This window comes from Trichosurus vulpecula, chromosome 7 (assembly GCF_011100635.1).
Source record: "Trichosurus vulpecula isolate mTriVul1 chromosome 7, mTriVul1.pri, whole genome shotgun sequence".
NCBI lineage: Eukaryota > Metazoa > Chordata > Mammalia > Diprotodontia > Phalangeridae > Trichosurus > Trichosurus vulpecula.
Window position 1 is genome coordinate 134,126,582 of NC_050579.1, and position 16,043 is coordinate 134,142,624.

The 16,043-nt window shown below is 36.4% G+C and overlaps 1 protein-coding gene across 3 annotated transcripts in view; it reads left to right on the plus strand.

The window, feature by feature from the left end:
- Nucleotides 1-15,387, plus strand: part of PTPRK (protein tyrosine phosphatase receptor type K) — a 732,727-nt gene extending 717,340 nt beyond the window's left edge. For all 3 annotated transcript variants that reach the window (XM_036768513.1, XM_036768511.1, XM_036768512.1), the window contains 5 exons: nucleotides 97-228; nucleotides 370-495; nucleotides 1,407-1,570; nucleotides 2,272-2,407; nucleotides 13,908-15,387. In XM_036768513.1, coding sequence (XP_036624408.1) covers nucleotides 97-228; nucleotides 370-495; nucleotides 1,407-1,570; nucleotides 2,272-2,407; nucleotides 13,908-13,961 — 612 coding nt within the window. In that variant the 3' untranslated portion in view covers nucleotides 13,962-15,387. The remainder of the gene's footprint in view (nucleotides 1-96; nucleotides 229-369; nucleotides 496-1,406; nucleotides 1,571-2,271; nucleotides 2,408-13,907) is intronic.
- Nucleotides 15,388-16,043: the final 656 nt, after the last annotated feature.

Sequence of the window (16,043 nt, forward strand, 5' to 3'; positions counted from 1 at the left end):
AGACTGTTTTGCCCAATTTGTGTTAAGGTGAAGTGTATTGCTTTGGCTCATGAATCTACAGTCCTAATGCTCCCTGTCTACCATGTTTCTTTACAGAGTTACAGACAGCCTGCTGCTTTCATCGTCACACAGTACCCTCTGCCAAACACTGTGAAAGACTTCTGGAGATTAGTATATGATTATGGCTGTACCTCCATTGTGATGTTAAACGAAGTTGACTTGACCCAGGTTGATGCCCATAATGTGGTTGTTGTATCATATACACTTATTTTCTAAAATCATATAGTAGTGTTACAATTCTCTTTGCACCTTGTAAATTTGAAAGTCTAATCACCATCTTCATTTCCTTCCACAATACTCATCCTCTAGGGCTGCCCACAGTACTGGCCTGAAGAAGGCATGTTGCGATATGGGCCTATTCAAGTCGAATGCATGTCCTGTGCAATGGATTGTGATGTGATCAACAGAATTTTTAGGATATGCAATCTCACAAGGGTAAGCAATTGTTCAGTCGTTCTAACCGGGCTGCTTTAGGATATCACGAGTTGAAATAATATTAATGGTGTAGTATAAATTCTATTCAGACACCAAGGGAAAAAAATTAATAAACTTCACCCATTCAGTGCTGAGGCTAGTAGTCATTCGATGCTTTAATACCTGAATAAAATATGCATTCTGCAAACAGAAATGCTGACAGTTGGAAGCTAGCTCTCTTAGAGGATTTTTGCAGTAGTTTATTACTTCTGGAAATCTCAATTCAAATCTGCTTAACCCATTCGAGGTTGCTAGTCTTATTCTGGCCCATGAGCGTGTGTTTACCATGTCAGGAATGACTACATGTTTCCTTAGGATTGTCATTCAATTCAGAAAAGGCATTTTGAAAAAATAGCAGAAATGTTCACCTATGAAATCCCAGGCACAGTAGAGTGGCTATGGTTTGTTAGGAATAGTAGCAGTCAAATCACTTTCAGTACCAGCCTATAGTGGGACCCCTACATTTTCCTTGAATAATAAATTAAGATATCATGTTCTCCCTCCTCCCAAATATATATAATAACATTGGTTACATCTTTAAATATAGCCAGCAAAGAAGTAGAGCATAAAAAGGAGTATTTTTTTTAAAAATGTCACCTCCAATTAGATATTAAAGAGAAACAAGATTTTTTCCTAGGGTCCTAACTAACTATTTTGGTAAAAGTACTTGAATCTGCTCTTAGTTTATTTATCATTTCAGAGATCTCCACAAATAGTAGCTGCTGTATTTCATCATAGTTAACTCTTTTTTACTTTAAAGAATTCATGATGCTTATCAATACTGGTATGATATCAAATGAGTTTTATATTCTGCCTATTAGTAACAGTCATAATCACAGCTTATTTCCCTATGAATACTTTTCTTCTCACAGCCACAGGAAGGGTATCTAATGGTGCAGCAGTTTCAGTATTTAGGTTGGGCTTCTCACCGAGAAGTCCCTGGATCTAAACGATCATTCCTGAAGCTGATACTACAGGTCGAAAAATGGCAGGAGGAGTGTGATGAAGGGGAAGGGCGGACCATCATTCATTGTCTGTGAGTATAGCATTTTGGTCACATTGGAACTGCATTTACTTCATGATTAACCTTTGCCCTAGCAACTACCCCCCTTTACAAACTGGGCTACATTCTTTTATTCTTTTTTCCTGCTACATAGTCCTAAAGTCCTGTCATTCACTTCTGTACTGACCCTGACCCCTTTTGGGGTGTCAAGATATATGCTCTTATATTCAGTGTATTATGGAAGTTGCTTTTCCAGATTCTTCTCTTTGTAGTTTCCTTTTTCCTATTTTTGTTTGACACCAAAAAGTGATTACGATGTCCAATTTCCCATTGTAAGCATGAATTCTTGGGTTAAGGATGTTATTGATATGGGGAACTCTCTAACTAGGCAGCTCAACAGTTTATCTGCACTGTGGGCTCAGAGTTGCTTACAATACCAAAAGATATGGTGACTTTCCTACTCGAGCAGTTAGTAGGTGTCAGAGATAGGATGTGATGTAGATCTTCTTGGATCTGAATTTACCTCTGCAATGTCATAATATCTTCAAACACTGCTTCCCCCACCCCAAATTGAGAGAGAAGAGACAAAATGGAAATAATATTTTCTGAGGGAGTCAATATTGTGTGTGCCTTCTTTGTAGACACAGAAGTTGGCCTGAGTTGTGGTTACAAACAGGTATGAACTTTAGTGTAATCATCCACTCTTCCGTCTTTTCTTCCTTGTCTCCCTTCAGGAATGGTGGGGGGCGAAGTGGAATGTTCTGCGCCATAGGCATTGTTGTGGAAATGGTGAAAAGACAGAATGTTGTTGATGTTTTCCATGCTGTCAAAACCTTACGGAACAGCAAGCCAAATATGGTGGAAGCTCCAGTAAGTTGTCTAATCATAAAATCTTTTTTTTAAATTTATTTTTATTGATATCTTTGCTCTTACATCACCTTAGTTTCTGAACGTAATCCTCTTCCCTCCTCCTCTACGTTACATGACCTGACCTTATATGACAAAGTTTATGAAATAAAGAGAAAAAATCAGCTGAGCAAAATCCATCAACATGTTAGGCATATATGACAGAATATGCAATATTCCCATAGTTCCCATTCCCAAACACACATATTTCTGCAACCTCTACAAAGAGGGGAGGGAGGTGAGTTTTCTTAAGTCTTCCCTAGACCCAAGTTTGACTGTTACAATTATAGAGTATTCACCTTTTTTTGTTCTATTTATACTGTCATAACCATTACGTGTATGCTTTCCCAGCTCTTCTTTAGTCATTCTGTATCAGTTGATGTGTCTTCCCTTGCTTCTCTGAATTCTTCATACCCTTTATTTCTTGAGGGCACAGTAATGCTTCATTACATTCATGCATCACAGTTTGTCAAGTCCTCACTAGTTAATGGGTACCTGCTTTGTTTTTAGTTCATTGCTACCACAAAAGGGCTGAGCAATATTTTAGATGATAACCACATACTCCTGGCAGAGAGGCATCATAGCACAGCAGAAAGAAAGCTGGATCTGGGAGTCAGGAGAACTTAGGTTCATAGCCTGCTTTTGGCATTTATCCATAGTGCGGCCATGTTCAGGTCACTTAACCTCTCTTAGCCTCAGTTTTTTTTATCTGTAAAATATCTCTAGTATCTACCTTACAGGTGGTTGCAAGGCTCACAAGAGATAATATATGTAATTAACTGCAAATTTAAAATCCAATTATTGTTGTTGTTGAACCATGACCAGGAATCATTTTTAATAATTTCTTTAAATCTTATTTTTGCTAATGTCTTTATTTTTTACCACTTAAACTCCTAAATATATCTTTACCTCTTGTAACAAAGATTTTAAGAATGAAAGAAGAAAACAAGCATTTCAGCAAAAAACAATCAACATATTAACTATATCTGATACGATATACATCCATAATCCCTCACTTCTGCAAAGTGAGGAGGGAGGCACATTTTATTAATTCTTCTACAGAACTAAGCTTGATGATTATAATTACATACCATTCAGTCTCTTTTTTTTGTTCCTCCTACTTACTTTATTGTACTCATTGTGTTTGTGTTTCCCTGGTTCTGCTCACTTTACTCTGCTCATGTAAGTCTTCTCGTACTTCTCAGAATTCTTCATTTGGCATTTCTTATGAGTGCAGTAGTATTTTGCTAATTTTGTCTGATAAGTTGCAACCTCAATTACCTCCCTCCCCATTCTTCAACTTCTCCCTACCTACTGGTGCCTTCCCTACAGCCTCTGAACTGTCCATCTCCCCCATTCTGAAACCTTTACTAGACCCTACCATCCCCTCAAGTTCTCATATTATTCTTCTCAGCCAAACTCCCACACTTTTGCATCCATGTCCTCTCCTGTACTCACTCTTTAATTCTTTGCAGTCTGTCTGCTGACCTCATCACTTACTGCAATTGCTTTCTACAAGTTATCAGCAATCTCTTAATTGAAAAAGTTGGTCTTTTCTCATAGCTCAGCCTTCTTAGCATAATCCACTTGAGACTACCACACCCTTTCCTCCCTGTTTTTATTATTATTATTATTGGTAACACCGGTTCTCCTCCTATGTGACTGCTCCTTCTCAATCTCCTTTGCTGGTTTATCATCTGGTTTATCAAACCCCAATCTAGGGTGTTCCTCATGGCTCTGTCCTGGACCCTCATCTATCTGTCTATATATATATATATATATATATATATATATATATATATATATATATATATATATATATATGTACTCTTTCTCTTGGTTACCTCATCAGCTTCCATGATTTTCATTATACTCTCTATGAGATGATAGATTTATATATTCCACACACAAACATCTCCTCCATTCTTCCCCTCAATGAGTCTTCTATCACCAAGAGTAATCATAGGATCTTGTAGCTCAGAGGAACTTGAAAAATCAGTCCTATTCTGACCTTCTGATTTGACTTCTTGCACCATCATATAGGGACTCCGAAAGTGTCAGTGCGGTTAGTGTGAATCTCTCTGGGCTATTCCTTACCTCAAAGAGAGAATCAGTAGTTTATTGTTATTTTTCTTTGGTATGCCCACATAAAATCCTTACTACAAGTTCCATTCATGTGCCAGGGTTGAAGAGAGTCATTTCTTTTGTACCAGAGAGAATTATAGGCTTTAATTCTGCTTTATTAGCATGATATGTGCTAATAATTTTCACATCATAGATGAATTCAGTTTTAACAGAAAAGTTAGTACCCAAGACAGCACAGGTCTCAATCTCAGTAATCTCCCTATTTTCACAGGCACAGATAAAATTTAAAAAGAGATTAGAATATAGTTAATATTTATCAGGAAGTAGTTTTTCCTCTTAATGTGTATTTTTTAAAAAAGGATTTCATTCTTTTGTTTGATTCTTTAGTACAAGGGAAGGAAGAAAGCAGGAAAGGAAAGAAGAAAGAAGGAAAGGGAGGAAGGAATGCTTATTGAGTGCTTTTTTTTCCTTTGATCTCATTGTGTTCTATGGTTTGGTGCAAAACATTAAGCTGAAGAAAATCTTTTTGTGTTTCAGTAATATTTTGATCACACAAATATTTTCAATGAAGACTAAAGCCTATTTTACTTATCCTCAGTATATTAATGAATCTGTGATCTTTATTATAAAATTAATTTGTAAATTAGATGCTATCTTTCCAGTTAGCAGCTATCAGCTTTTTCTACCAGGCAAAAAGACAGTGTCATTTTGGCCTCTGAATAAATGTAGAGATCATAAAGCAGTCTTGGCACATTGCAAAAATGGCTCAATACTTTGAAGAGGAAAGTTAGGATTTAATTATTCATATATTGAACAGTTTCTTTAAATATTTAGTATATATTGGTACTGTAAGATTAAATAGATCATATTGTTGGAAAGAAAATTAAAGCTTGCAAATGAAACTGCCCATAAGGGACAGTTCTTGATCATACTTAGCTATGGATCTCCTCCGTACCATCACTTCAACTCTTTTAATTTTTTTTTTCAATTAACAAACTTTTATTTCCTCTCCTATCCACCTCCTCCCTACCCCCCCCCCCCAAATCTTTAGAGGAAAAAAAAATTGGCAAATATGTGTTGTCAATCAAGCTAAACAAATCCCTACTTTGTCCATGGTCAAAACTGTATCTGTCATTCTCTGTTTTGAGTCCATGATGCTTTTGTCAAGAGGTGGGTAATGTGCTTCTTCATCAGTCTTCTGGAATCATGGCTGGTCTTTGCATTGATCAGTGCTATTTAAGTTTTTCAAAATTCTTTGTCTTTACAAAGTTATTGTTGTATAAATCATTCTGTTTCTATTTACTTCATTCTGCATCAGTTCATGCAAATCTTTCCAGGTTTCTCTGAAATCCTCATTGTATTCCATTACATATGCCATATTTGATAATTGGTCAGCCATTCCCCAGTTTATGGTTACTCCTTTAGTTTCTAATTCTTTGTAACTATGAAAAAACTAGTATATACATGTTTTGTACCAATGGGTCCTTATCATCTTTCTTTATTCTCTTTGGTGTCTAGGCCTACTAACATCACTTTAAATCTTCAAACGGGTAGATGAAACTTTCTGGAAGACAGTGATTGTCCATGTGAACAATACCATTTGTAGACAAGGACAGGGAAGGTCACAGAAACCACTGCCTTAGCTTTATAATAGGTTGCTGTCATGGTTTTCTCACCTATCTTTATCCTTTTTCTCCTGTGATCCAGATAGGATTCATTTATGAACCAACTATTATGTGAAAAGCACAGTGTCAGGCATTAGATATACAAAGAAAAAAAATGAAAGACCTTAACCTCAAGGAGCTTACATTTTATTGAATGAGTAGGCAAATTGATTTTGTTAACACAGTTCACTTTCCAGAAGAACTAAACGTGAGGCTAAAATAACCAAGATGTTCATATAAGCAAAACGATATGGAGACAAGAGCAGCCTACAGCTCACAGCATATAATCACAGCTATAGAATCATGGGACCATAGCATCATAGATTTAGACCTGGTAGGGACTTAGAGGTCATCTAGTCCAATATCATCATTAAAGAGATTTAGAAACTGATTCCCAGAGAAGTAAGAGCATACACATAACAAATGGGACAGTTAGGTGGTGCAGGGGATAGACTTCTGGGGATGAAGTTGGGAAGACTCATCTTCCTAAGTTAAAGTCTGGCCTCAGAAAATAACTATGTGACCCTGGACAAATTACTTTACCCTGTTTGTCTCAGTTTCCTCATCTGTAAAATGAGATGGAGAAGGAAATAGGAAATCACTCCACTATCTTTGCCAAGAAAACCACAAAGAATCAGACACAACTGAAAAACAGCTGAACAACAAGATGTGGGATTTGAGATCTTCTGACTCCAAATCCAGCCTTCTTTCCAGTAGACCATGCTAATAATCCTTAATAACCCTGAGTTGGTGGCAGTAGTGTCTGTTATCATTGTGGCAATGAAAGCAAAGAGATAGTCTCTGCCCATTTCTTAGCTAAAATGCCTTTATTGTCTCTCAACCTACAGATGTGGACAATGATGTCACCTGATAGCTGACTGCAGTAGCCAAAGGAAATGTCTTTTTTTATTAGAGAAAAAAATTCATGCTGATTCATACTGAGAGTGGTTTCCTGTCTCATGAAATTTAGTTAATTCATTTTAACCACCCATTCTCATTTTTTTTCTCTCCTTAACACCATAATTCCCCAGGTATTCAGAGTGGATTGATATGCAGTTATCATGCTAGATCCTCAGCGTAGCCTTCAGTCATTCCACCCTTCCCTGCTTTCCTGGGACATCTACCGCTGCTCTAGCCTCACCTTCCTCTCTTTTGTTTCTTTACCTTTTAATCAACCACTTCAATTTTACACTGTCACCATCCTTTGAATCCCTTTCCCTGTTGTTATAAAGCTGCTCATCCCTTCCCAAACCCTAACCCTGGATTACTCCTACAGCTTCTCTGCTTCTGCTTGCATGCAACTGAATGCTAGTGAAGAAGATCACACAACCTGACTGACAGGGTCCAAAAATTTATGTTATTTAATCTCAGTTGGGCCCTTACTGCTGTTTGTCCATCCTTTCACACTGATCAATTCTGTTTTACACCTCAAAGCAGCTGGTCTAGATCTTCTTTTCTTTTCTGAGGAAAATCTATTGGTCTGAGCCACAAATCCCCCCTCCTCTCAACGGAGCACCTTGCCACACACTTAATCGAAAAAATTAAGGCCACCCTCCCCTATTCCACATTTCAGATCACGTTGGCATCATCCTGCATTTTCTCCTTTGATTCAGTCTCTGCTGGACAGAGAGCTCTCCTTATCAAGGCCAACTCCATTACCTGTCCCTTTTGTACCATCACCTTTAGTAGTTTGCCCCTTAAATCCCTCCCTTTGCTTTGCCTAATTTTCAATCTCTTTTTATCCACTGACCCCTTCCCTACTGCCAACAAATAAACCCAAATCTTCCTCATCCTTAAAAAATCTTCACTTGACCCTGCCATGCCTTCAAGACATTGTCTTCTAAACTCTCTTTCGTTCTACGTGTCTCCTAGAAAAATCTACCAACACATTGCCTCCTACACGCTTCTCAACACCTCACAGTCTGGCTTGCAGTTCTGCTGAACTGAAAATGTTTTCTCCAACGTCACTAGTGATGTTCTTGCTTATTTGTCTTTTCTTTGTCCCCATCCTGGGATCATACATCTAGGGCAGGAAGTGATCTCAGAGGGCATGTATTCCAATCTCATTTTTAAATGAAGAAGCTAGCACCAAGAAGATTTTGTGATTTGCCCAAGACTACACAAAGAGTAATTGCTAAATGCTAGATTTGAACCCAAGTCTTCTAACTACAAAGCCAGTGCCCTTTTCACTGTTCCATGCTGTCTAACTAAGTTGTTGACCAGCTACTCCTGTATATTTTTGCTTCATTGAGTAATTGTGATGCTACTGTCTTTTGGTTCCTTCCTACCCATCAGCTTGATCGATCTGGCTTTTCTTTGCAGGACCTTCATCCATAATCCTCTATACAGGCTAAGAACTTGTCCTATATCCTCTACTCATCTTTCTTTATGTTCTCTTTTTTCTTAACCTCATGAGCTGCTATAGATTCAACTGTAATCAATTTGTAAATAAATCCCACATCTGCTCATCTCTGTCTTAAATGAGCTTCTTTGAATTCAACAGCCATCAATCTGCAGATGATTCCTATATCTGTGTATACAGTATTCATCTCTGTTCGGAATTGCATTTCCAACTACCTACTTGACATTTCAACCTGAATGTGCCATAGGCATCTCAAATTCAACAAGTCCAGATTTGGATTCATTATCTTTCCTCCTAAACTCGCCCCTTCTCCTAATTTCCCCATTACCAACAACAATAATTAGTATTTCTATAGCACCTATTGTGTGCCAGGTACTTTGCTAAGCACTTTACAATTATTATTTCATTTGATTGTCACACCAATCCTGGGAGGTTTACAATTGGGGAAAATGAAACAAACAGAAGTTAAGTGACTTGCCCAGAATCACACAGCTAACAAGTGTCTGAGGCCAGATTTGAACTCAGGAAGAGGAGTCTTCCTCACTCCAAATGTGGCACCCTATCTACTTTGCAACCCAGCAAGCCCGCTACAAATGCACTACCATCCTTCCAGTCAGCTGAGTTAACCACTAGGAGGCATCCTCAACCCTTTACTGTCACATATTCCCCACTATTATGTCTTGTTAGTTCTATCTCTTTAGCATATATCACATCGTATCCTACTCTGCTCATGTCACATCCACCCCAGTCCAGGCCTTTACATGAACTCTTCTAACAGCCTAAGTATGTTACCTGCTTCCAGTTTCTCCTATCTCTAACCCATCCTCCATGCTGTTGCTAAATTGATCCTCCTAAGCTTTCCTTTCCTCAAGAGGTTTTCTTTACCCCCTACATTTAGAATACAGTACAAACTTCTCTGGGTGTTAAAGCCCTTCCCATCTGACTCCAGTCTTTATTTCTAGGCTGGATACCCAGGACTACCTCTGACACACTCAGTAGTTTAGTCAAAGTGGACTATTTAATGGTTTTCTATACATGATATTCCATCTCCCAACTCCATCATGTTTTTGACAGACTGTCACCCCATTCTTGGAATGTTCCCTTTCCTCATCTCCACCTCTTGGAACCCCTTCAAGGGCCATCTCTTCAAATGGCCTTTCTTTATTCCTCCTTTTGTTAGTGTTTCCTCACCCCCAAATAATTCCATATTTATTTTGTTTGTGTTCTGTCTTTATTTCTCTGTGAATATGTTGCATTTAAGCAATAGAATGTATACCCCTTGAGGTCTGGGATTCTAACTTTTTTCTTTGTATCTGTCGTGTCAAGCACACATATAGTAGGCATTTAATAAATGCTTCTTGATTAATAAAGTGTATCTATGACTCTAAGAGGTCTGTTACTAAGCAACTCCCTGAACAGCGTGAACATTAGTTTCATGTCATCACACCATCAAAAGCAGATTTTTCTTGAAACTTGAGAATTCTAAATATTACTGCATGGGTGTGCGAGAGTTCACAATAAGAGGACACTGCTGTGTTTCATCACAAAGCCAATGCTGAACATTTTATTCTAATGTTGATTAACTACATTCATTTAAAAAAAATGTGTGTTTATTAAATGCTTAGCGTAATGTCTTGCATACACAGTCACCTAATATTCGCTATTGAATCTTATCAATCCATCTGCATTCATGTATACATATGTAAAATTCTGTACCACATTTCAGTTCTAATTTGCCACATTGCTGGAAGACATGTGTTTCTCTGGTTGGTGCATGTATGTTTTCTATAATGTGATCAGGAGCAGCTGTTAGTAAGGAAACAGACTAGAAAAACCAATGCAGCATTCTTGTTTGCCCCATGTATATCAAGATGATCAGATAACTAAAAGGAACGACTCAATAAAAAAACTTTTTTTAAAACAAAATCCTCACCACTTCCTGCTTATGGATGGAGCATATTGAGGTTATGCTGCTATCTGAAACAAATCTGAAGAGTTGGGTTGATATTCTTTCACTTTGAAGGCTTCTGGCATGCTCTGTCTCTTCTTCCCCTCCCCCCTAGAACTTAAGCACAATAATTTGATGTTTCAGGCATTGTCAGGTATTAAGCTGAATAGCTTTAAAACTACACCAAGACTTTTGGGATATTCTGTGTAACAAGAAATTAAGATCTTTAATTTTGTTTAACTGCACATAGGGTTATTCATTATACTTAGTCCAACTGTGAATTCAAAATTAGAATTAACCTGTTTATGTAAATTAACCATCCTTTGCCAGCATTTGGCTTTACATTAGCATCCTTTTACTTGTAAATAATATGTGTAAATAAAGAATCTCTTCTTATTTTTCTGGTGAATTTAGAAGCCTTTTTAATATAATGTTCCCAGACTTAAAGATCTTATAACAACCATCTCCTTTAATGGTCAAGTTTTAATGCATCACTATTAGGCCAAAGTGGAATGCATACTCTGAGATTATTTACTCAACTAGTCTTGTGTGCTCAATGGCATAAAATCTCTGTCCCTAAAGATATTAAGGATTTTTGTGGTAGCAAAGAATTGGAAATCAAGGGAATGCCCATCAATTGGGGAACAGCTGAACAAGTTGTGGTATGTGAATGTAATGGAATACTATTGTGCTATAAGAAATGGGGAAGATACGGACTTCATAATAACCTGGAAAAACCTGCATGATATAATGCTGAGTGAGTGAAGCAGAACCAGGAAAACTTTATACACAACCACAGATATGTTGATTCTGTGATGACTAACCTTGATAGACTTGGCTCTTCTCAGCAATACAAGGTTTAAAGACGACTCCAAAGGACTCATGATGGAGAGAGCTATCTACATCCAGAGAAAGAACTATGGAGTCTGAATGCAGATTGAGGCAAAATATTTACTCTCCTTTTGTTTTTCTTCTTTTATTTTTTTTTTCCTCTTTTGTTATTGTTTTTGTTTTTTTGGTTTTGTTTCTTCTTTCTCATAGTTCATTCCACTGGCCATAATTTTTCTTTACAACCTTGACTATTGTGTAAATAAATTTAATGCAAAGTTATATGTAGAAGATATATCAGATTCCATGCCATTTGGGTCAGGGTGGGGGGCAGGGAAGAAAATCTGGAACTCAAAATCATGCAGAACTGAGTGTTGTAAACTAAAAATAAAAAAACCTTAATTAAAAAAAAAGATATTAAGGAGCCAAAAGTGTACATCTATACCTGGGATAAAAGGCATAGTGTTCTTTGGAATCTAGTCATTGAAATCCATAGTCCTTTGAGTCTTTTCCATATTTAAGATATTTTTATATTTTATTCCTATCTTAATTTTATTGACATCAATTGTTTTTATATCAGAAGCAGTGTGGCATGGGGCCTGAGGCACTTTAAAACTATGGGACCCAGGGCAAGTCACTTAACATCCTGGTGCCTCATATGCAAAATGAGAAGGTTCAACATGGTGGCCTTCTAAAACTCTTTCCAGATCAAAATTGATGGTGCAGTACATGCACCAATTCTGCAAAGAGGGGAGGGGAGCATTTTTTTAACTCTTCGCCAGGCCAAGCTTGGTCATTATAATTAAGGAGTTTTCAGTTTCATTTCTTTAATTTTTTTTTTGTTTTTAAATGATCATTTTTTTTATCTTTTATCTTGTAGTCAATGTGTATGTTGTTTTTGTGCTTCTCTGAATTCTTCCTATTTATTGCTTTTTATAATGCTGAAACATTCCATTCCACTACAACGGATGCTTACTTTGATTCTAGTTATTTGCTACCTCAAAAAGTGTATATGGGACCTTTCTTTGACCTCCTTGGAGTAATGAAATCTCTGAGTCTAAGGGTATTGACATTTTGCTCACTTTTTTTTTGCATAATTCTAAATTGTTTTCCAAAATGGTTGTATCAGTTCAGAGCTCTACCAACCATGTATTTGTATGCCTACAGCATGTCTAACATTAATAATTTCCATCTTTTGCCATCTTTGCTTATTTACTGTTGAATTGTTGTAACTTATATTACCTTTATATTGTTAACAGCTTGCAATTATGTCAATATCATTTGACCTCTTATCCATTAATAAATGACTTCTATATTTATGTAAATTTCCTTTATAGCTTCAGTATAGGGCCTTATCGGAAATGTTTGGTGAAAATGTTTCCCCAAACACTGGTTCCCTTTCTTGTCCTGTTGTAATTAATTTTGTTCATGCAAAATCTTTCCATTTGCATAACATAAAATGTGTTCTCCACTGTCCTTTAAGATAGAATTTAAAAATGTCTCCCTAGCAATTAATATCATATCTACAATTCTTAATCAAAATCTAGTGGCTTAGAAAGCCACCTAGGCCATGATGCCTGGTTTCCATCTCTAAGCTGTAGCCTCCTTGTTTAGATTTTCCTCTGCTCGTTCTTTCCAAACATCAATTCTGGTTTGTTGTTGGGTGTGTGTCTGTGTCTGTATGTGTTTTAAACCATACTCATAGTTTTTATCTTGCCTTTTGCATAATTCATCTTACTCTTTAGCTCTGTGATTACTTCTTATGGATGTTCTTGAATATTTTTTTTCAAAGGAACACCTATTTTCCTTAAACCTAAGGAAACTTCTTTCTATGTTCCCACTAAATTATCTACTTCCTGATTTGTATTCTTCCTATCCTTTTAGTTTCCCTAAGATCTTCTACTAGTTAACATTTATTTAGCTGAACTTCTGGTTACTTCAATGTATTTTTAAATATTAAGTTAGAAATAGTTTCATTTAGATAGTTTTCTACTTAAAACAAGGATATTTCAATTAGTCTAATATATTGAAGTTTCAATGAACAAAAAATAAATGTTATAAGTCACCATTAAGAGTAAATTCTGAAAACAAGAAAAAAAAGTTAAGATAAATGCTACTTTTAAAAAGTGACTACAGATCAACATATGCTTTACTCTCCAAAAATTTTCTTTGAAATCTTTGATGAGAAGACAGGTGAGATTAGTTTGTTAGTGTTTTGAGTCAGTCCTCATTCAAGGTTAGCCTCAAAGAGCCAAAATAAGAGTACCCATTTCTGAAAATTATTTCGATGGAAACCATAGGTTCTATAAGTGTACTGTAGAGCTACTCTCACCGATGCAGAAGGCATGGAAGGTACAATCTCTTATTGTCCTTGTTTTTCTACAAAGTTTCTTTAACTACAAGATGAAGAGGAAGGTTTTCTGTTTGCAAGTTAAACTCATAAAATGCAGCCAAACATACCGTAAATGTGGCTTAGGCTATATTTTAAAATTAATGTTATCCATTACCAGCATCCCTTTTTTACAATTTTTCTTTACTGTTTTTTCTAATTCTTTATTTTATCTTGACATATTTTAGGAACAGTACCGTTTCTGCTACGATGTGGCTTTGGAGTACCTTGAATCATCATAGTTGGACTGGACATGGAAAGTGAATCCCAACTAAAACCTGTTCAGCTGTTGAACCATCAGCTAATTTACCTGTTGAACCTGTGAAGAGATTTAAGTGTTGGGGGGAGGGGAACATTTACATTTTAAATGCAAAAGTATTTTTCTTATGAAGTTGTGTATGTTAATAAGAGAACTCAATCAGTTTCTATGCCTGTAAACAATATTAAAATTTAGTGCCACAAAATTATATTTAATAAGAAACAGACTAAGCCAACTGGGGGGCAAATAGGGACTTTTCAGTGTTTGTACAGTTGATATGATATGCAGCCGCCTCTCTCTGGGCTCACCTGTTGCATGAATCGATATTTCCTATATGGCATTTTTTTCTCCTTCTTTTGATAAAAGATGTTAAAAATTTAAAAAGAAGAAAAAAAGCTGTGCAAATTGATAGTAAAAAAAAATCCATTCTTTATACGTTTCAAGTGTAGCAGATCTATATAAATATATAAATATATTTAACTGGCTTATTTTGTTTTAATGTGCAATGATGGCTGGATCACATAAAATTCTTTTTAAAGAAAGTAAACATAAGCCAAAGACTCAAGTGTATATATGTCTATATGGAGAAAGCACACTGTATTTATTGGTTACTTGCATTCCTTTTTGGATGGCTTAAGAAAAAAAAATCATTTTTCTTGAAGAAACCTTTTTTTTCCTGAAATCAAGTGTAAACGATTTTTGTAGTTTATTTTTTGTATGTTTTAGTGTTAGTAGGAGCCATACTTTTTATGCCTAGCCGAGAAAACATTGTCGTAGTGGTTTTGTTGTGTACATGCTTGTGAATTTTCCTGTAAAAATAAAACCAACTTGGCTATCAGGTCTTTTAACATGGGACCAAATTAAAACATTTTGCTAAAAATGTATAGTTTTCCAGATACATTGTCAAATATTGGTCAGATCATTATATAGAAGTGTACACATTCTGATGGCCTTGCTAATGACTTGCACAATGTTGAACGTAGTCTCTTTGCACCATTTCAATCTTAACACAGCCAGTCTTGTTGAGCCACCGGCTAAGCACAGGTCAAGACAATAAGATGGCAACATTCATCCTTTCAGGGTAAGACAAGTTTTATCAAATTGTAAAGTTGACACAATGTTTCTTTTGATGTTTACACACAGGTAAGCTTTGGGCTCTGGCTAAGCAGAGTTTGAATACATCAATACCAGATTCCAGTTTTGTGCATTGTCACTTGATTCCAAGTGGACCTTCCCAAATGTGGTCTTGTTCATGTGTTCCACACAGCTGTAACCTCCCATCATATGCTTGCTGTTTGTTGTTGACTTGAGCATTCCAGTCTCCTCTTTTTAGATTGACAGTACATGACATGGTGCTTATAAAATTTTAATGTAAAGTAAGAGTGAATTAAAAATTTTTTATAATAACATTCTGCCAATTGCACATTATTTACCACTTCTTGATTCTTATGTGTCATCTGCATATTGTTACTTTTCACTAAAGAGTAAATTCCCTGTTTCACTCCTGACCTGTGGAGTGAATATCTAAAATCAAAAACAGTGTTGCAGAACTGGGGCTTTTCAAAGTGAGATAAATTTGCCCCTATCACATCACCAATGTAAGTTTAAACAAGCAGAATGCAAACCAGGTTGGTGGAAAACTTCATGTGTGTTGCTTTGCTAATGGAGGACAAGGATACAGTCAACTCTTCTCTTTCCTGTTCCTTAATCGATTTCCCTCATGGGAATCTTCAACCCTCCATTTTCAGCCTAGCTCATTAGGACATTTGTGATATCAGAGCCCAATCTAACTGGTATTTCCCTGTTTAAATTGAAAGAGTGATTTCCAGAAAGAGGAGAGACATTTACAAGAGCCCCGAATCATCGGCAGACCAGGAGTAACCTTTCACCCAAATTTGAAGATGTCCTGTATTAAAGGAGGAAAAATAAAAATTATTAAAATACATTTTCCACATATAGTAACTTGGATAAAGTACACAGTGTTTTAAAAAGAGGATGGAACCTGAGTTTCAAAGTTATCTAACCTAAGTTCCCCCATTCCAGACAAGAGGAAACAAAGTTAAGA